General features: G+C 44.9%; 1 protein-coding gene across 1 annotated transcript in view; it reads right to left on the reverse strand.

Annotated features, from left to right (window-relative positions):
• Nucleotides 1–18,315, reverse strand: part of CNTNAP5 (contactin associated protein family member 5) — a 411,826-nt gene that overhangs the window by 160,388 nt on the left and 233,123 nt on the right. Inside the window, exon 10 of the mRNA XM_034785890.1 lies at nt 15,520–15,691. Coding sequence (XP_034641781.1) covers nt 15,520–15,691 — 172 coding nt within the window. The remainder of the gene's footprint in view (nt 1–15,519; nt 15,692–18,315) is intronic.

An 18,315-nucleotide genomic window follows, 5' to 3' on the forward strand; every position in this document is an offset into this window, starting at 1 on the left:
AACTGCCAGAGACTGGGACTGGCCAAGAGGGGATGGATCACTCATTAATTGTCCTGTTCATTCCCTCTGAAGCACCTGGCGTTGGCCACTGTCAGAAGACAGGATACTGGGCTAGATGGAAAATTGGTCTGACCCATTATGGCTGTTTTTATGTTCTTAAAACATGCTTTCTTTAGACTAAAAAAACCCACAGCCAGTTTTTCTGGTAAAGAAAAAGGCTACTTCAGAACACCGAAATGGGAGTTCAGATGCCACAGTGTTGAGTGTGGTATAAGAGCCTGAACAGAATAGGATGGGGCTGTCCTGCTACCTGACTTTATTCTGCTCTGAATTAGGGTATTTCTATTGGGCATTGCAACATACATTGTCCTTATTCATTGTTCTTAGAGTCTGTGATGCCTGCATAAAGCAAAGACAGGCAAAATATTTAGCAAGTGTTCCTTCCAGTTCCGGATATCAGCACTAGACAGCAGGGCAAATTGATTTTAATCAAAAAGATTTTAATCAGCAAGCAGGAAATCTTGATTTAAATAATTGATTTTAATCTTGTTTTTCACTTGTACCTTTTTAGTTATTTTCCTATAGAAAGATTGATTCTCATTGATTGGTATAATTTGGTACTTCTTTTTGCTAATCAGGGGGATAAGCTATATAATTGCTTAAATAAAGGTCTATAAATACAGTGTAACAAATGTATTCAGATTCTTTTTACTATTTTATGCTGGGAAATGATGAATGATGCATTTCTTATTTAGTAGATGGTGATTTACTTTTTACTTGTGATTTGTGTTATGCTGTTATGGAAATTGGAGTTCATTTAAAAATGCACAAAAACAGCATTTTAAAATTGTTTCTATTAGTGAAATAAAACTACCTAAAGCGTGCTGGAAACAAAAAGAGTAAGTCTATCAAAACATGGTTTGCATTGAAAACTAACTGATTCATTAAACAAATGAAGTAGTTAGTGAATTGAACGGATTGTTTCTGTTCACCATGTCCTTCAGGATTCTAGACCTAATAGATTTCATCCTGCCACACCCTGCTTTTCATCATTGCTTGGAATGAGGAAAAATAAGCTTTCCTGCTTTTTCAACTCCCAATTGATGTCTCAACTTTGAGATGGTCCAGTCATTGAACCAAACTGGCCAAATGAACTAAAGTGAAGCAAATATTCTCTCTGTACCTGCAGAAGAGGCTACTGCTGTTAAAAGTTAGTTTAGAATCTGATTCCAGGTGGTCAACCAGTGACTTCCACTGGGTCAGTGGCTTGACTTTCTTTAAAACTTTGGCAGAAAACATGTACTGTTTGAATATATTTTTAATTCATTTCAATTATTTTAATGGATGATAGTAAGTTTAGGCCTGAATACAGGTTGGCCTAATTTTAAATAGAATTTTAAAAATATATTTTTATTTTCATCTCCCCTCCTAGACAGTGTCCAAGGGGTAGGTGCAGGACCCTGGCAAAAGCCATAAGACATCAAACATTGCCCTTTTTCCATTCATACTCTGGGGCCAAGGATAGGCAACTTCTCCCTTAGCCCACTCACAGAGTTGGCCCGTTGCGTGCTTGTTCCCCCGTAATAGCCAAATTTCACAATGGCCCTGCTCTTCACAAATAAACATATTCTTGATGGATAATTATCATAGAAGGAGCATTTAACAGTGAAACAGCTGGCAATGCCACTACTGGGGTTTGCTATGCTTCCTTGTCAGTCATCCTGTGAGTTATCAGACAGAGAAGCTCCGTCATTAGCTGCATTAAGCGAAGGGTTTCAATATTACAGATAGGGAGCAGGTTTAAGGCTGTCCTTCTGAATGGCCCAGGCCCAAACAAAAGCTGGGCTCTAATTTCCAGGTTCAGGGAGTGTAAATGGGTTGCTAATTTTCTCCCGCTCCAGTCCTGCTGCCATAGAAGGGCAATCAGTCTGGTCTAGGAGAGCTACACCCAAAAGGGAGGTGTCTCAAATAGTTCTCATTCACATCAAGTCTAAATTGTTCCCATGTATTAGAAGAGGGTCAGCTTTTTCTTTCATTAAATACTGGCTTTAAAAAGAAGAAAATGTCATGGGAAAACAATCTCCCTTTCAAATCTTTGCATATTTCCCTTGGATCCTTCCACCCCACCAAACACCCAACACTGAAAACATTGCAAGTTTGGGATTTTTTCCTCACCCTCTCCCGCCATTCCAGCCACGTCCCCTTTTCAGCAGAAAAACAGAAATATGGAGAAAGGGAGGGCACGTAACCAAAAAAAAGGACGTTTAAAAAATATCCAAACATCCAAGAATGTCCAGTACAATATTTCACACAAAAAATTCAGAATAAAATATAAGTAAGGTGCTAGGTGCTGTACAAACAGCGGGCCTCAGCCCTGAGGAGTTTATAGTCTAAACAACCAGTCTCTTTGTGTTTGTTTATCCTGAGGTAGGCGTGGGAGGCCGAGTCGGGTGGGAAAGGGTACGAGCGGGAATGTGTCAATTATTGACGAAGGGGAAGGGGAATGGACTGAGAAAATGTTGTGGTTGAAAAGGCCCCTTTGAAGGCAGGCAGGAGGCCGCGAACATGTTTTTCATTGCACTACCGTCCCTATTCTGGGTGGGAATCAGGGGTCCCAACATTGTGGTGTGCGTGCTTGAGACAATCCCAGGTCCCTTGCGGGTCAGCGGGAGGACGCGGCGTCCTGGCTAGCAGGCACGGCTAGCGTCGCGCCCCCTGGCATTCCGTTCTTACCTTGCAGCCTTGCCTTCGTGCCATGCCTGTTAGGGAGCCTTTGAGCGATACATGTGTGCGGGCTTCCCGTTGGGTGAATTGCAGGTAGACTAGGCGGCTACCCAGCACCCAGGGCAGCCGTGAGGATGAAGGGATAAGTGTGTGTCGCTTATTCCTTTCAAGGGCTGGGCAGAGGCAAGCTTATAATTATCAGTTAGTGCCAGTGGCACTTCTGCCTGACGAAGTGAGGTTTTTACCCACGAAAGCTTATGCCCAAATAAATCTGTTAGTCTTTAAGGTGCCACCAGACTCCTTGTTGTTTTTGTAGATACAGACTAACACGGCTACCCCCTGATACTTGACAGTCTAAACAGGCAACAAAGTCAAAGGGTGGGAGAGGAACTCAGAGGTCACCCAGCAGAGGGGGGAATAGCACCCTGAGACTGTACTGCCTCAAAGAACGGGGCAGATTCTAGGGGCAGAACCTAGAAGGTGTTCAAGTCTACTGTTCTGGTTCAATTCATAACAGAGATAAGAGTAGGCTACAGTGGTCACATACAGATTTAGCACTGATCAGGAGTGTGTGGAAGCAGGATAAATATTCCTGGCTATGCCTCCTTGCATTTCTGGCTGGCCCGGAGTGCACCCAATTATAGGGGAGTATTTCTAATGAGAGCCCAATTAATTACCAAACAAGCAATGAAAAATAAGAAAAATATGAAAGGATTTTTTTTTTCCAGAAAGCAAATAATCCAGTGCATGAAATGGAAGTGAGCAACTGAGGCCTCGGGGGAAAAGATATTAAACACTGAAAATGGGAACACTACCTAGAATTAGAATGGATATGAAATAGGATTCCTTCTCAGATTCCATCCACAACATACTGCAGGTTATTTATTTGGGGGCAAATGCAATATTAAATATTTGCTTCTTCAGTCCCAGCCAGGAATTTTAATTCACTATAAAGCAAATAAAGCTGAAACATATTGGGCATAATTAGCTCGAATAGTCTCTTGTTTTTGTGGTCAGCTTAAAAAAATAAATCATATGAAGTTTGGAATCTGCTGTAGGCCATAAATTAAATCTTCAAGAGAAGAGCTGGCAAGTGCATATAGATGGTTCTGTTTTCAGTGGATTTATCCAACCTCTTTTACCTGCAATAGCATCTAATTTCCCCAAGGTCCTTTTTCTGCTGTTTGACACATGCAAGCAATACAAATTCAATACCATAAGGTTGGGGGAGAAAGGAGGAAGAACAGTCAGGAACTAATATTTTTTTTTTAAAAAAAGAACAAAACGTGTTTAGCAGATCTAGGAAGATGATGAGAAAAAAGCTGAATTTGAAAGGTCAGCTCCATTCAGCAAGAAAAATATCACATTAAGCAGACTTCTTTAGAAGATGCTTTGGAAGCTTTTCATATAGAGAGAGAATAAACAGCATGTGAAAGGGGTAGGGAAAATAAGTACACAATTGATTTGCACTTATTAATACTGCATAACTTCTGAGTAGCAGAGGGAAGCAGCCCCATGAATCAGCGCTATACGGTCATCTCTAATGAGTTAAGATGTTAACTTCAATCCCTTCATGCTGAGTGCTATTTATACCACACACTGTTCTCTCCATTTGTATTTATTAGGAGACTCGGCATAAGCAGCTGAATCTTGATTTAATAAGAATGACAATGCTTAGTGTGAGCTTCCATCTGACTGCCAGGCAAGGTGGGATACTGAAGCGATGATACCACGGTGATGGGCTTGTTCGAAATGTCAGGATCAATAGAGCAGATAGTGAGACACGCAGAGCCGAGTTTGCATTCCTGTTCACAAGGCTCAGGGAATTGGAACTCCTGGGATGTCCTGCAAGAAGCTCCGTCTTCTGCCAAGGTGGCTCTGACCAACATCCATTTTTTGGTTGTTTTAGAGAACTTGAGATCACTGTGGGGCCCTTAATAGGCACTATCAACACTTGACTTAGTAAGGGGAGGTGCCAATCATATTTAAACATGCAGAGGACAACTCGTGTCAAAGAAGCATCATGAAGGACACAGCATTAGGAAGAGCAGTAATCGGATTACAATGGTCTATCCATTCATTAATTCCAATCTTGATCTTTACAGAACTCCAACCCAGTAAGCCCTTCATGTACATTTAAAAACCCAGGAATATGTGTTACAAAACAAATGATCAAAAGCAGCAGCATTTCTCCCCCTTCCCCAACCCTGCCTTGTCCCACCTACTCGCCGAACAGAAGGGGTTCAAAATCCCCACCCACTACACTTGCCTACTCCCCTCACCAGCCCTAGTCCTCTGCCAATACCTGCTCACACGGACAGGCTTCAGAAGGTTCTCTGGTGCGAGCTACTTCCCACCTGGGCCATGGCAGGAAGGGGATAATTCCAGAGGAAGGGCCATGATGGAGAACACTCTGCCAGCAGGCAACTCAAGCATCCCCTCAGATCTCAAATGAGGCAGAATGGTGGGGTAGGGGAAGGCATTTGCAGAGGCCTCAGGCCGATTGATAAAAGTATGATTATTGTATCATGATTGGTTATGGGGCACCACCTCTGCCCAGAGCCTGTCTGGAGCAGCCAGTCTTCTGGGCACCTATGAAAGGTGACAAGGCAAAGGAATCAAAGCCCCACTCCCACCCTCCTCATGTAGCAGCCATAGAAGTATTCACCATAGGCTACTCCAATGGAGCATCTCCAGGCCCCTTGTGCAGCCTTTCTGCTGGAGTGGGAGAACAGGAAAAGAGGAGCCATGCAGCGATCCCTGGGTCTTACCTCCTCTGTGTTCTCCCTGCCACACCCATGAAGGCAGTGTTTGCCCTCCTGAATATATTCCCCAAATAAGCATTAGCTCTCTGGGTCCCAGTGCATCAAATGGGAGACGCAGAGAGTGCCTGAGACGAGTCTGAGCTGCAGGCAGCCCTGCGGGGCTCATTTCTCTATTCTGAGCATCCTGCCTGCTGCATGAGCCGACAGGGGCTTCCTAAGACCAAACAGAGCATCTGTGCCATACGGTGAAAGGCTGGAATTCTGCAGCATTTCCAGACCTGCTTCAACCAGCCAAGGTTTGTGGATTTTAATCGCACATTTTTCTCGCATCCAGGGCAGCACTTCAGCAGCAACATCTTGTATGTGTCCATGATCCAACACCTATTCTCTGCGCCCGGTGCCAGCCACGGCAGCCAACCAGTTCCGCCTTAGGCTTACAGCTAGCATTTCTAGTCCCATTAGCTGACACCGTCAGCCAATCGCCAAGCTGGAAATCCCAAAGCTAATCAACGACACGGCCAAATTCTCAGCCTCTGCATATTTATTTTTCTAACCATTTTATAATGTTTAATAAGCAGTTGCTGGAATTTGCCTCAGCCTTCATTTCCCACGAGAGAGAGAGATGACAATATTTGCATATACGCACACCTGTACTCCTCCTCTCCATGGCCCTGTGTGGAGGAAAGTAGACCGTACGTAAACAACAATTAGCACTTACATCGCGCCTTTCCTACAATGATCATCACAAAGCATTTTATGATATGCAGAAATATTACAGTCCTCACTGTGCAAATGGTGAGATGAAGGCACGGAGCGTTACCTAAGGTTACAAAACAAGTTACACCATTCTTGGACATAAATGGTGTTATTCCTGATTTACACTGGTATGAGTCAGAGGAGAATATGGACCAATGTTGTGTGCACTTATAGAATTCTAGAAATGTAGGGCTGGTAGGGGCTTTCAGGCCATCCAGTCCAGCCCCCTGTACTGCGGCAGGACCAAGCATACCTTCTATAGCACTTTCTCATTGTGAGCCTCAAGGCTTTTTACAAACATCAATGAATGGAGTCTCCCAATACTCCTATCAGTAGGTGTCACATGCATTTTGCAGACCAGGCTTGTAATGTGCCCAAGATTACAGTGCCTCAGTGACCGGAATGGAGCCCAGGAGGCCTGCTTGCTATGATCACTTCACACAACCCTGCCTCTGAAGGACCAACCAAGGAGATACCCAGGCCACAGCAGGACCCGATGACCACATCTGACTGGATTTGCACTGCATCCTTTAGCATTTTAATTAGAGGACGCTGGGGGATGAGCACAGATTTACTGCATTTGTAGAAATGCGGAATTCATGGTTCAGAGTCAAGTTAGGAAAGTGGCCAATTGATTGAAGAAAACTTGAAATAAAAGTGCAGGAGTTCTGGCTTTTACCCAGACGCCCACTAAGACAAAGCCATTGGAGAGGACTCAAGGTAACAAGCATGAAATCACGAGAAGCAGCTCGGGCTGGCTGGCCCATGCCTGGTGGCCAGGACATCTCCCAGCAGTGTCTGAGAGCTGCACTTTTCAAACGAGCCTTCCCATGGGGGTGAGATACAGCACAATTCTCGGCGGCTTCCTGAAAGAATTTTAACACATGCTTAGACCCTTCTCCCTCCTCTCCTGCAGAGTAGCATTACTCGCACTGATACTTCAGATCGCATAGCCATAACAACAAGCCACAGATCCTCCTGGAGGGGAAACCTAAAACCTAGCCACCTACTTCCCCTCTGTGCTTTTGTACATACAGGCAACTAAGGACTCAAAAGAGCCTCTTTGTCCTTCATGCTTGAAGGTCTGTATGGGCACATGGGGCAGAGTGACCACAGCTAGGCAGGCAGTGAGCTCTGAACTCCTGCTTACCATGCAAAACTTGCTCATTTCCCAATTAGCTGGTTTTTCCCCTGCACCCTTCCGTTTTATCCACCAACAACACTATGTCATAAACTAAGATTATAAACTCTTTTGATGACACCTAGCACTATGGGGTCCTGATCCTCAACTGGGGCCTCTTGGTACTACATAAGAATTGATGTTATTATTAAGTATTATTACTAGGATACTAAATAAATACTAATGCTAAGGAAAACTGGCATAGATCAAGGGACTGAAACAGGACGAGGAATTGGTAGGTCACCAAACGAAGTGGCCTAGATCAGTAGTGACTAAATAAATCTTCTAAGGCAGAGCACAACAGGTGCTAATTAGAAGTCTCATGGGCACTCTCTGCCAAGAAGTCCAAGGGGAATGGGGCAGAGAGGTGGAACTTGCCCTCTCAGTGCTAGCTCTGGTCCCCCGAGATGGTGGTTGAGGCTCACTGGTTTGCGAAGATGCATGCACAAGGGGAGGCTTCCGCTGCCACTGCGGGTGTTGCACCTGCTCAAAGGCGGCGGAAGGGTCTTCAGGCCCCAGGGATGTCAGTCTACAGCTTTCCATCAGTGTGAAAAATAATGACAGGGGAGGCCAGCCTGTCACTCTGACTGCTGCCTCGGGGGCCAGTGCACTTGACTTACTGCCGCGCGAGACGCTGCTGTAATTCCTCATCGTGCTGAGTGAAAAGCTTCTTGTTATTGAATTGCTGACCCCTTCCATGCCCTTTCCCAGAGACCACTGGCCAGGATCAAGAATTCTTCATAAGCTTTGCAAAATATCAAGGAACCGAATGCGTGAGTGAGGAGACTGTTAAAACTGAGACTCTCTGGTCTGAGACCTAAATGCCCCCGTCTGACCGGGGGAAAATACACAGGAAAGTCTTTGGCATTCACCTCACGGAGCCCCTGACACACCTCCGTGGAGTATACTCTGGAGCCTTTGTGAAGCCTGATGGTCCATAAAGGATCTGAGTCTATACGAGCAGTGTCCCTCCACTCTGCTCGCCTGTCTACGCTGCCCCATGCCAGAGCACTGCCATCCTCCGTGAGGGAGTGAAAAGTCACGGAGGGGGATTCATGGTATTTCAAGCAGCATTACCTATTGTGCCCATTTTCGCCTGGAATCTTTTGGGTTCAAGTTGTCCTGCCACAGCACAATGTTCCCAATGACACCTCCCTCCTGCCCCACGATGTCCCCCTGAAGAGCTCCAGCTGTGTAGTGATAATATCCTGGGGCTTCAGAGACCTAGGGCCAGGCATAAAATGTAGTCACTGTTTCTCCCTTTTGTTGATTTTATGTTCCCTCCACAGCTTCTCACCCTCCCTCCGCCACCGTACAGCAAAGAGGGGGAGCTGGCCATAAATGCACGTTATGAGAAAATCGGTTTTCTCACTCATTTAATCTCTGTAAAAGAAGACAAACATCCCCTGCTGGGCACACGTTTTCCTAACCAAGCAGAAATTTCAAAGGGGACATAGCAAAGAAAGCTATAATTGTACAAACCTACACACCTTGAAAACATATCACAGAATGCTGCATCCTAGCAGGATACAGTCCTACTATTTCCCTTCAAGGGAGTTGTAAGAACAATGACATTAAAGGTTGTAAGATACTATGGTAACAGAAGCCAGATGGATACCATAGCTACATATATGCTAAAATGAACTCCATGAAGCTTGACAATTGTAGCAAATCCATGTGCTAGAGAAACAGCTAAACAGTTCTAATGCAGTGTTGGGGCTAGAACCCAGAACCTTGCCTTCAAAAAACACAGGCATCTACCAGTTGAGCTAAAGGAGATTCCACTTCTCTTCCCCAAGACTCCACTTTAGAACACACAAAGAGCAAAGGGGGAGTGCGTGGAATTAGTGCTTTCTGCTGCTCCACTGTCCTCACTTCCTTCCTGCATACTTTGGAATTGTGTGCACCCCTGGGGGAACATGGAGGAAGCCAGCTCTGTGCTGTCATGAGGGTTGATTATGGCAGGTGCTTATGATGCTGGAGCAAAGCCCTTTGGCTTCCCTCCATCACCCAAGGCACCAGCATAAGGGCCATTCACAGTATATCCCTAACATTACATGCCCCTAGGCAAATGTAGCTTCTGCACACTAGTCAGTAGGGGGCAGCAGTAAACCTATGCAAGAATGCAGAACATAAGAACATAAGAATGGCCATACTGGGTCAGACCAAAGGTCCATCCAGCCCAATATCCTGTCTACTGACAGTGGCCAATGCCAGGTGCCCCAGAGGGAGTGAACCTAACAGGTAATGATCAAGTGATCTCTCTCCTGCCATCCATCTCCACCCTCTGACAAACAGAGGCTAGGCACACCATTCCTTACCCATCCTGGCTAATAGCCATTAATGGACTTAACCTCCATGAATTTATCCAGTTCTCTTTTAAACGCTGTTATAGTCCTAGCCTTCACAACCTCCTCAGGCAAGGAGTTCCACAAGTTGACGGTGCGCTGCGTGAAGAAGAACTTCCTTTTATTTGTTTTAAACCTGCTGCCCATTAGACAGAGACAGAGGGCACACCTAAGAGTTTTCTCGAGCATGCATGCAGCGAAAACACTCTGCACATCTGATCCCCCTCATCTATGAGGTAATAAGGTACTATAGGCTAGATGCTGAGAAGGTATAAGTCAGCATAACTCTATTGAAATAAATGGACCCATGTCAATTTACACTACGTGAGGATCTGGCCCAATGAATTCAGAGTGCACTAAAAAAGCCAGAGCTAGCGTAACCTAATGCTCTTCGGAAAACAGAACCAGAAATGCTGATCAAAAGGGATTATTCCCTGCTGGCCAACTCCTAGAGTTTACCCAGTAAACTCCTTCTAGGAGCCTTTACTATGTTGCAGGACTCCTGTTTTCAGAATCCGGGAACGAACAAGGCCAGTCTACAGGTTTGTAAGAAATAAATTGCTTTCTAAATAGAGGCATCTTTCTCAGAAGAGGTTGTTGCCTAGATAACTAAGACAAATGACCCATTTACATGTTAATTAAGTTACATAATTCCCACATGTTACAATTACACAAATACGTGCATTGCGGTGTGTGCTGCAATAAATCTTGTAATTAAGAACAGGGAGATCCCATTTTGGAGGGAAAATGCTATTACAGAATTTTAATACACACCTTATTCCCGGATACTAGATGGGAGGACTCAAGCAGTACAATTCAGATCTGGTTCCAGATACAAACTTCCCTGAAGTTCTGGGTTGTTGAGGTTCAGGTTTTTGGCTTAGTTCATTATAAGAAATTTGGATTGATAAGAAATTTGGATACAGGCAAGATTGTGATCTTCCCTGCCTTGAAAACATCCCCGAACCCTCTCCACTACCATCCCTTAAAATCACCATAAAGATTTAAAAGGAAACACAAAATACAAGTCACTAAAACTTGATTTTTTTAAAAGGAAAACACAAGGGCACAATAATGAAGTCACCAGACTATTAACTAGTTGGGCCTAAAACTCTTGTATCTGCCCTTATATAGCAGTACACTTTTACCAGCTTAATTTGTAATTTGCTAGGGGCTGAAAAAGCAAAGTTTCAGCCCAAACCAGGCTGAATGTGCTTAAAAAACACACTTGGACGATGCTGTGTTGGCTGGAGTGCAGGTCTTTTCAAGATTCACAACATTCCCAGCTCAGTCCTACTGCCTTCCAGAGCTTTCCAGGCAAAATTTTGTACAGCGAACTGCGGCAGATTTTGGTGATCTGACTCTTCAATGCTAGAGGCTATGCAAAGGATGCAGCATTGTGTTTCATTATCTGTATTTAAACTTCTTCTCCCTGCTCTGGGCTCAGTCTATGGCCTTTGCATTTGGGATCAATCATGCTGGCAAAGTAATAGCTTCTCTGAATCATTTTTCAGTCTTGTCCATGTGTGTTTCCAATTCTCTGCTCTTAATTAGATCAACCCAGATTTCAAATGAGACTGCAACAGCGCTGCCATCCTCCTGTAATCTGTCAAATCCTTTCATAACTTTCTACCGTTGCTTTTGTAAATGTAGCGTCTCTCTGGAGTGCCCCCTGTTGTGTCAAGCGTGTGCTATGTTCTGATCCAAATTCTCTCTAGGCTCAGCACAAATGTTAACACAATGACGGGGGAGTTGGATGTAAATAGAGAGAGACACACTCATCCTGAGAACTCCTCTAAACTGAGAAGCTGAATCCTCCATGCTCTTTTATCAGCCAGACAGCTGGCCATGGGGCTGATGGTGACTCCAGAAGAATTTCTGAACTTCCACAATGTACTTGAGGACTAATTTTTTTAAAGTTGAGTTGATCAGACTCAAGTGTAGGGGATGGATATAGGGGGTACCACACATCCAAAGTTACACAGACAACTTCTTCCTTTATGGACATTGACACATTACATTAGCTATACATTAAATCACACATCTTTTGGTTGGCTTGGTTACTTGGCAGGAACTAATCCCTATACAGCATGTTCTGTCCATTTGCTGTTCATTGGGAAGCTGATCTTTACATTCCAGGTTTATCTTGTCCATGGTCCCTAACATCAAGTTGTTGCTGCTTATCTTAGCTAGCACAGACATCCCGACTCCAGCTGTTTGTCAAGCCCCTATTTACAACTTAACCTTCCATTCACCTTCTCAGTTAGGCCCACTAAGAAATGAGTTACCAAGTTACTTATGTCAAGCCAGTCCTGCGACCCAGTAGTGGAGCCACAAGTTGAGAACCTGCCTGGAGAAGTCTATCCTGAGAGAATGCTTCATTTTTTTCCTTTTGAGTTGCTGAATGGGTGCTACATTGAAGGCAACACTAAGAACATAAGAACGGCCATACTGGGTCAGACCAAAGTCCATCTAGCCCAGTATCCTGTCTACCGACAGTGGCCAATGCCAGGTGCCCCAGAGGGGTGAACATAACACGTAATGATCAAGTGATCTCTCTCCTGCCATCCACCTCCACCCTCTGACAAACAGAGGCTAGGGACACCATTCTTTACCCATCCTGGCTAATAGCCATTAATGGACTTAACCTCCATGAATTTACCTAGTTCTCTTTTAAACCCTGTTATAGTCCTAGCTTACACAACCTCCTCACGCAGCACCACTGAGTGTGGCTACATAGGCCTCTGTATTGATCTGTGGGCCAATGTGAATGCTTGTGTGAGAGTGATCTGTTGTAAGGGTCACAGGAAGACGCCCAGAGTTCTCTGCAAAGCCTGTTGGCTCGTGACCAGAGATGCCTCTAAAGCAAGCCCTGTGACTCCAGCTAGTAGGACCGAAATAAAAGGGCCCTGACCGAAGAAGCATCACTCTGCTGGCTTGACTGGCGAGGGGACTGCCTGGGTCTAGGTTTGTGTGTCCCTATCCTCCCCATCCTCGGATGGCCTGATTTCCTCAACCTCTTTCCCCTAATTCTCCTTCCCCGCCTGTGGGTTCGAGTCCCACCAGAGTAGTCTGAAGGCGGTTTATGAGCCACTCACTGGTCCGATCACTTCACCTGATGCAACAGAGTATGCAGCGCCGTTCTCTCTGAGACTAGCGATGCTCTTTGCTAAAGGGGTCTGTAGGAAAGTCGTGGACATCCTAAACAAACCTTCCCTGCATGAAAGACCCAAGGTTGAGTGGCCGGGTCCTGGGGGTCGGAGGAGGCAAGTGGTCTCCTCTTCGCCAGGAAACCCGGATAGGTACTGGGGGGCGAGGATTTCAAGGTGATTCCCGCTTCGCCAGCTGTTGGGAAACATGGGGGCCGGTGAGTCAAAAGGAATCACCGTCCCGTCAAAAGGCACACCTGCAGCTTACATGTACTTGAATTATGGTTTTTGAAAAGATGGAATTGGTATACCAGAGATGATCCCAAATTACAGTTCGCCTTAGAAGGGAGTTTTGACCTTGACAAGATAGTCATCTCAGAGGCGCACTTCTTGCCAACACCGTCGGACAAAATCAGTTTGGTGAGGGACCTTGTCAAAGGCTTTCTGGAAATCTAAGTACACTATGCTCACTGGAGCCCCCTTGTCCACATGATTGTTAGCATCCAATAAGGTTGAAAACTTTCTTGTCAAGTTCATGGTTTTGCCTTTCCATTGTCATTCTGGCGTGATCACAGATTGATTTTTGGCCTCTTTTGTCCAGTGAAGATGAACAGAAACTGCTGGAAGGATTGGGACAGGCTTATTGTTGTGATTGTGTAACAATGACAACAATGGCATTGGAACAGCCACACAATAGGCCCATCAAATACATCAGTGTTTTCCTCTTCCACTTTAATAGACAAAAGTATTAAATGGCACATGTGGTCTTGAATCTGATGATTCTGATTTTCTAACAAGGCCACAAATCATTTCTATCTTGCTATTTAACAACCCTCAACACGGCATTATCTCTTTTTATTATTTCATTTCAACTACTTATTTCTTACCAATCCAGTCAATCTTATCCGGTATATTGAGTCTGTTAAATTCATACATTGACATTAGGTAATCCATAAACACGAGCAACATGGTAGCAGTTTTGATCAGCAGTTTTAATATTTATGACATTTCGAATAAGAAACTACTACATAGGGAATTGAAGACAGAGGGCCTAGTCGGTTTTATAAGGAACCAGATTATTAGATGAAATGCCCACCTTCCAGAAGTTTCTAGATTCCAGAAAACCAATCCCCACATCTCTTGACCACTCCACCCAGTCCAATCTCTTCGATATTCAATGACAGTTGTTTCAACCCACTAGCCCCACCTCAAACGATCGAGGACACCATAAATCCTTTTTCACCTCTAGGCTTCAAGATAGTTCTAAAGCTTTCTTACTGTTTCCTACAGTTCCTGAAGGACATAAAAAGAACCTTTATGTTCTAATCTCTTCCAATTTAAGTTTCCAGAAGAAGGTTCAGATTCACAAAATAAAATTAGAGTCTATAGTATGAATAACTAATATATACTATGTTCATATAATTACTTCAGAGTGATACACACATTCAAAACATTTGCGCGGAAGAGAAAAATTGTAAAACCCATGAAAAACTACTGCATTGTATTTTTCCTTATATTAAAGCAGTCCTGCCCCCCGCCCCCATCAGCCCTGGATACAGATCCCGAGTTGAGCAGGATTCAGGCTCAGGTCTGTTCTTGGTAGCAGGGCTGGCTCTGGCTTTTTGGCCGCCCCAAACAAACAAACAAAAAAAACGGGGCGGCCAGAACAGCAAAGCAAAAAAACCAAACAAACCCCGCATCGCGGCCAGAGCGCGGGTGCAGGGGGACCGGCTGCGGGGGGGGAAGAGGAGGAGGGAGTGGGCGGGAGAGAGAAGGGGGCGGCCGGGACTACAGCAGGGGCGCTGCCACGCGGCCCCTCCCGCTGCGCCGCCGCCTGCCGCGAGGGCTCCGCTCTGGTTGGTGGGGAGGGAAGGAAGAGGACTGCCCTGCAGGGCGCTCTGGTTCTCTGCGCCGCCGCCCCCTACAGGGCGGCCGGAGTGGAACAAGAACAAAACAAAAACAAACAAACAAACAAAAAGCGGCCGTGCCGCCCTAGGATTGGGCAGAATGCCGCCTCCAACAGTCTGCTGCCCCAAGCACCAGCTTGCTCAGCTGGTGCCTGGAGCCGGCCCTGCTTTGTAGATACAGACACTTGATCATTTTTTAGTCCTATTGACTTTGTAATATGCCAGTGCGATGTGCCAGACCACTATTATAAATGCGGTATGTCGTACAGTCTAACAAGAAAATTATAAATGCTCTATTTAAACAAAACAGTGAGTACATTAAGGAGATGACATGTTTTGATGAATCAAATAAATTTCTCCTTCTCTCTCCCATTCCTTTTAAACTTCAAAGCAATCAAATGTTGTTTATGCATAACATTTAATCCCGTCACAAATCTGTAGCTTGATTGAATTTGCATACTCTATTTCCTGTGAGCCAATGTTAAGAGAACCTCCTATAATTTAAACAATTTCCCTGCACTCCCTCTATTTTTGCAATGATATCTTCTATTAGCAGCTCTATTATGCCTAATATCTGTAATGTTGATTAGAATGGTCACTTAAAGCAACCTGCACTTATAAACTGCTAGGATGAAAAAAAAAAAAAAAGAAGAAAAAAAAAAATACAAGGAGAAAAGAGACAATAATTACCTGTCTTTGATGTCACACAGATCAATGTGTAAATCACTAAAATTCCCCAGGGAACCTTGCTGAACTAAAATGAGGTCCTTGGGCTGGTTATCAATAAAGATGAGCCTCATGCAGCCTTGAAAAGCAGTAATGGGATTTAAACATTGGGACTCGGTGAAATTGTCAGGGCACCCTGTGGGACAAAAGGGAAGGAAGGGAAAGAAAAAGAATGAAGAAGAGTGTTAAAATGAGCATTTATTTCTGCTGGGATTTCCTGATGGAAGACCTTGAGATCTAATTATTCCTATTGTTTTCTTTCCTTGCCCCGAACAAGCTTGTGTGTTATAAATCCGACGGTAATACAGAGAGAGAGCAGCGAGCCAAGGAAACCAGGTGCAAGGGCTTCCGACGTGCTGAGCTCAGTGAAATGCTCTTTTGTCTTCTTTAAACGCTACAGTCAATAGTTAACTCCTCCCAGAGCAAACACCAGGCAACACTTAAAAATTATTATGGGTCAGACTCTGTTAGGGTGACCAGGTAGCAAGTGTAAAAAATCGGGACAGGGTGGGGTGGGGGATGGGGTAATAGGTGCCTATATAAGAAAAAGCCCCCAAAATCAGGACTGTCCCTATAAAATCGGGACATCTGGTCACCCTGGATTCTGTCAGGGCAAGGAACGTGGATGAAATCCGATGGCCAGCTAGGAAGGAAAAGAAAGCAGAGACCAGCGCATCTGCCTTTATGTTTGGACAGCTCCTACAGCAGATCAATAGTGTATATCAGTTTTACAGTAGTTCTCAGAGGCTTCAAGCAGGCCAAGATCCCACTGTGTTAGATGCAACAGAGATCTAGTAGGTGACAGTCCCAGTCCCAAAGAGTTAACAATCAAAAAGACAAGGGGTAACATTTTCAAAAGTGCCTGAATGACTTAGGGGCCTAAGTGTCATTTTCAAAAGTGACTTAGGTATTTAGGTATCCAGAAAGGCCATGTGCTTTAAAGACAGAGTTCAGTTTCATATATAGGGTGAAATTCTGATATTTGATGGGTCTGGGTTTGGCCCGTCTCCCAAATAAGCAGGTGTCTATATGACAAAGACCATTGCTAACGTGCTTATTCTGACTAGATACAGTCCCCATGAAGAGCCCTTCTACGCTTAAGATTAGTCTGTTCAGGAGCATGGGTCATCACCACAGAGGTGACTGTGTGTTAGGAGCGACAGTAGGTTGAGTGGATGAAAGGGCAGTCGTGAGCCACAGAATTCCATCTTCCTGCGAGAAGAGAATCTGTTTCTTACAGGAATTCAGATCTAAATTCACAAAGGTATTTAGCTGCCTAAACCATAGATGCCTAGGGTTTAGGCCTAATGCCTATTGAAAACCAGATGCCTGGCAACCCCTCTCCTGGGGTCAGGCAGCTTAGGCACCTGAGGGTTTTTTTTGGTTTTTTTGCAGGAATGAGTTAGGTAGCTGCATTGCTGACCAGAAAACAGCAGGAGGGAAAGGTGGTGCCACCTTATAACGTTTAGCGCAGTGGTTAGAGCGCTCACCTAGGATGTGGGAAACCCGGACCCCAAGCCCCCACCCGTCCCCCTCTGCCAGGTCGGGAGCAAGGATCTGAACAGGAGTCTCCTACCTCTCAGGAGAGTGCTCTAATCACTAATCTTTGGGATAGTCTGATATGGTGCTCCGTCAGTCTGTACCACTGTGGATCAAGAGTGATTGGAGCAAGGGGACTGAGACTGGGGTCTCCCACCTCAGGTGGATATCCAGCCACCAGACTAGAGAGTCCTTTTCACATTCACTCTCTCTAGCTCACTAAGTATGTATCATCCACAGTGGAACAGTCACTGGGCCAGCAAGAGAGAGAATGACTGTGTAGTCCAGTAGTTAAAGGACACACCTGGGAGGTGGGAGACCCAGGGTTCAGCCTCAGGCCCCCTGCTCCAACCACTCTCTCATTCAGTTTGTGAATCGCTCTGGGGCTTAAGTGGGAGATAGGCATCTGGATGCATAGAGTGAGGCAGCAGTGTAGAAGCAGAAACAGAGGTATGGAGGGAACATTTACCCTGACAACGTAGGCACTAAGTAAGCTTAGTGACCCACAGGGTTTGGCGGGAGTTTTGTGGATCGCAGTGGAGCCAAAACTGGGACTCGGATGCCTAAACCCTAGAATTGGGCATCTGTGGGTTTAGGCAGCTAAATACCTTCGTGAATCTAGACCTGAATTCTTATAAGAAACAGATTCTCTTCTCGCAGGAAGATGGAATTCTGTGGCTCAGGACGGTCTTTTCATCCACTCAACCTACTGTGGCTCCTAACAGTCACCTCCCTGATGATGACCCATGCTCCTAAACGGACTAATCTTAGGCGTAGAAGGGCTCTTCATGGGGACTGCATCTAGTCAGAATAAGCACATTAGCACGGGTCTTTGTCATACAGACACATACTTATTTGGGAGATGGGCCAAACACAGACCTAAATATCAGAATTTCACCCGATATACGAAACTGAACTCTTTCTTTAAAACACACGGCCTTTCTGAACATCACTTATGATTATGCAGTGTTGTTGTAGCCATGTTGGTCCCAGGATATTAAAGAGACAAGACAGGTGAGGGAATATCTTTTATTGGACCAACTTCTGTTGGTGAGAGAGACAGGCTTTTGAGCTGACACAGGGCTCTAAGCTCAAAGTCTCTCTCACCAAGAGAAGCTCGTCCAATAAAAGATATTGTCTCACCCACCTTGTATCACTTATGATTGACATACCATAAGAGGCACTTTCTGTAAAACATAGAAATCTTTACATTAGCTAAAA

The sequence above is a fragment of the Trachemys scripta genome, chromosome 11, assembly GCF_013100865.1.
Source record: "Trachemys scripta elegans isolate TJP31775 chromosome 11, CAS_Tse_1.0, whole genome shotgun sequence".
NCBI classification, from domain to species: Eukaryota; Metazoa; Chordata; order Testudines; family Emydidae; genus Trachemys; species Trachemys scripta.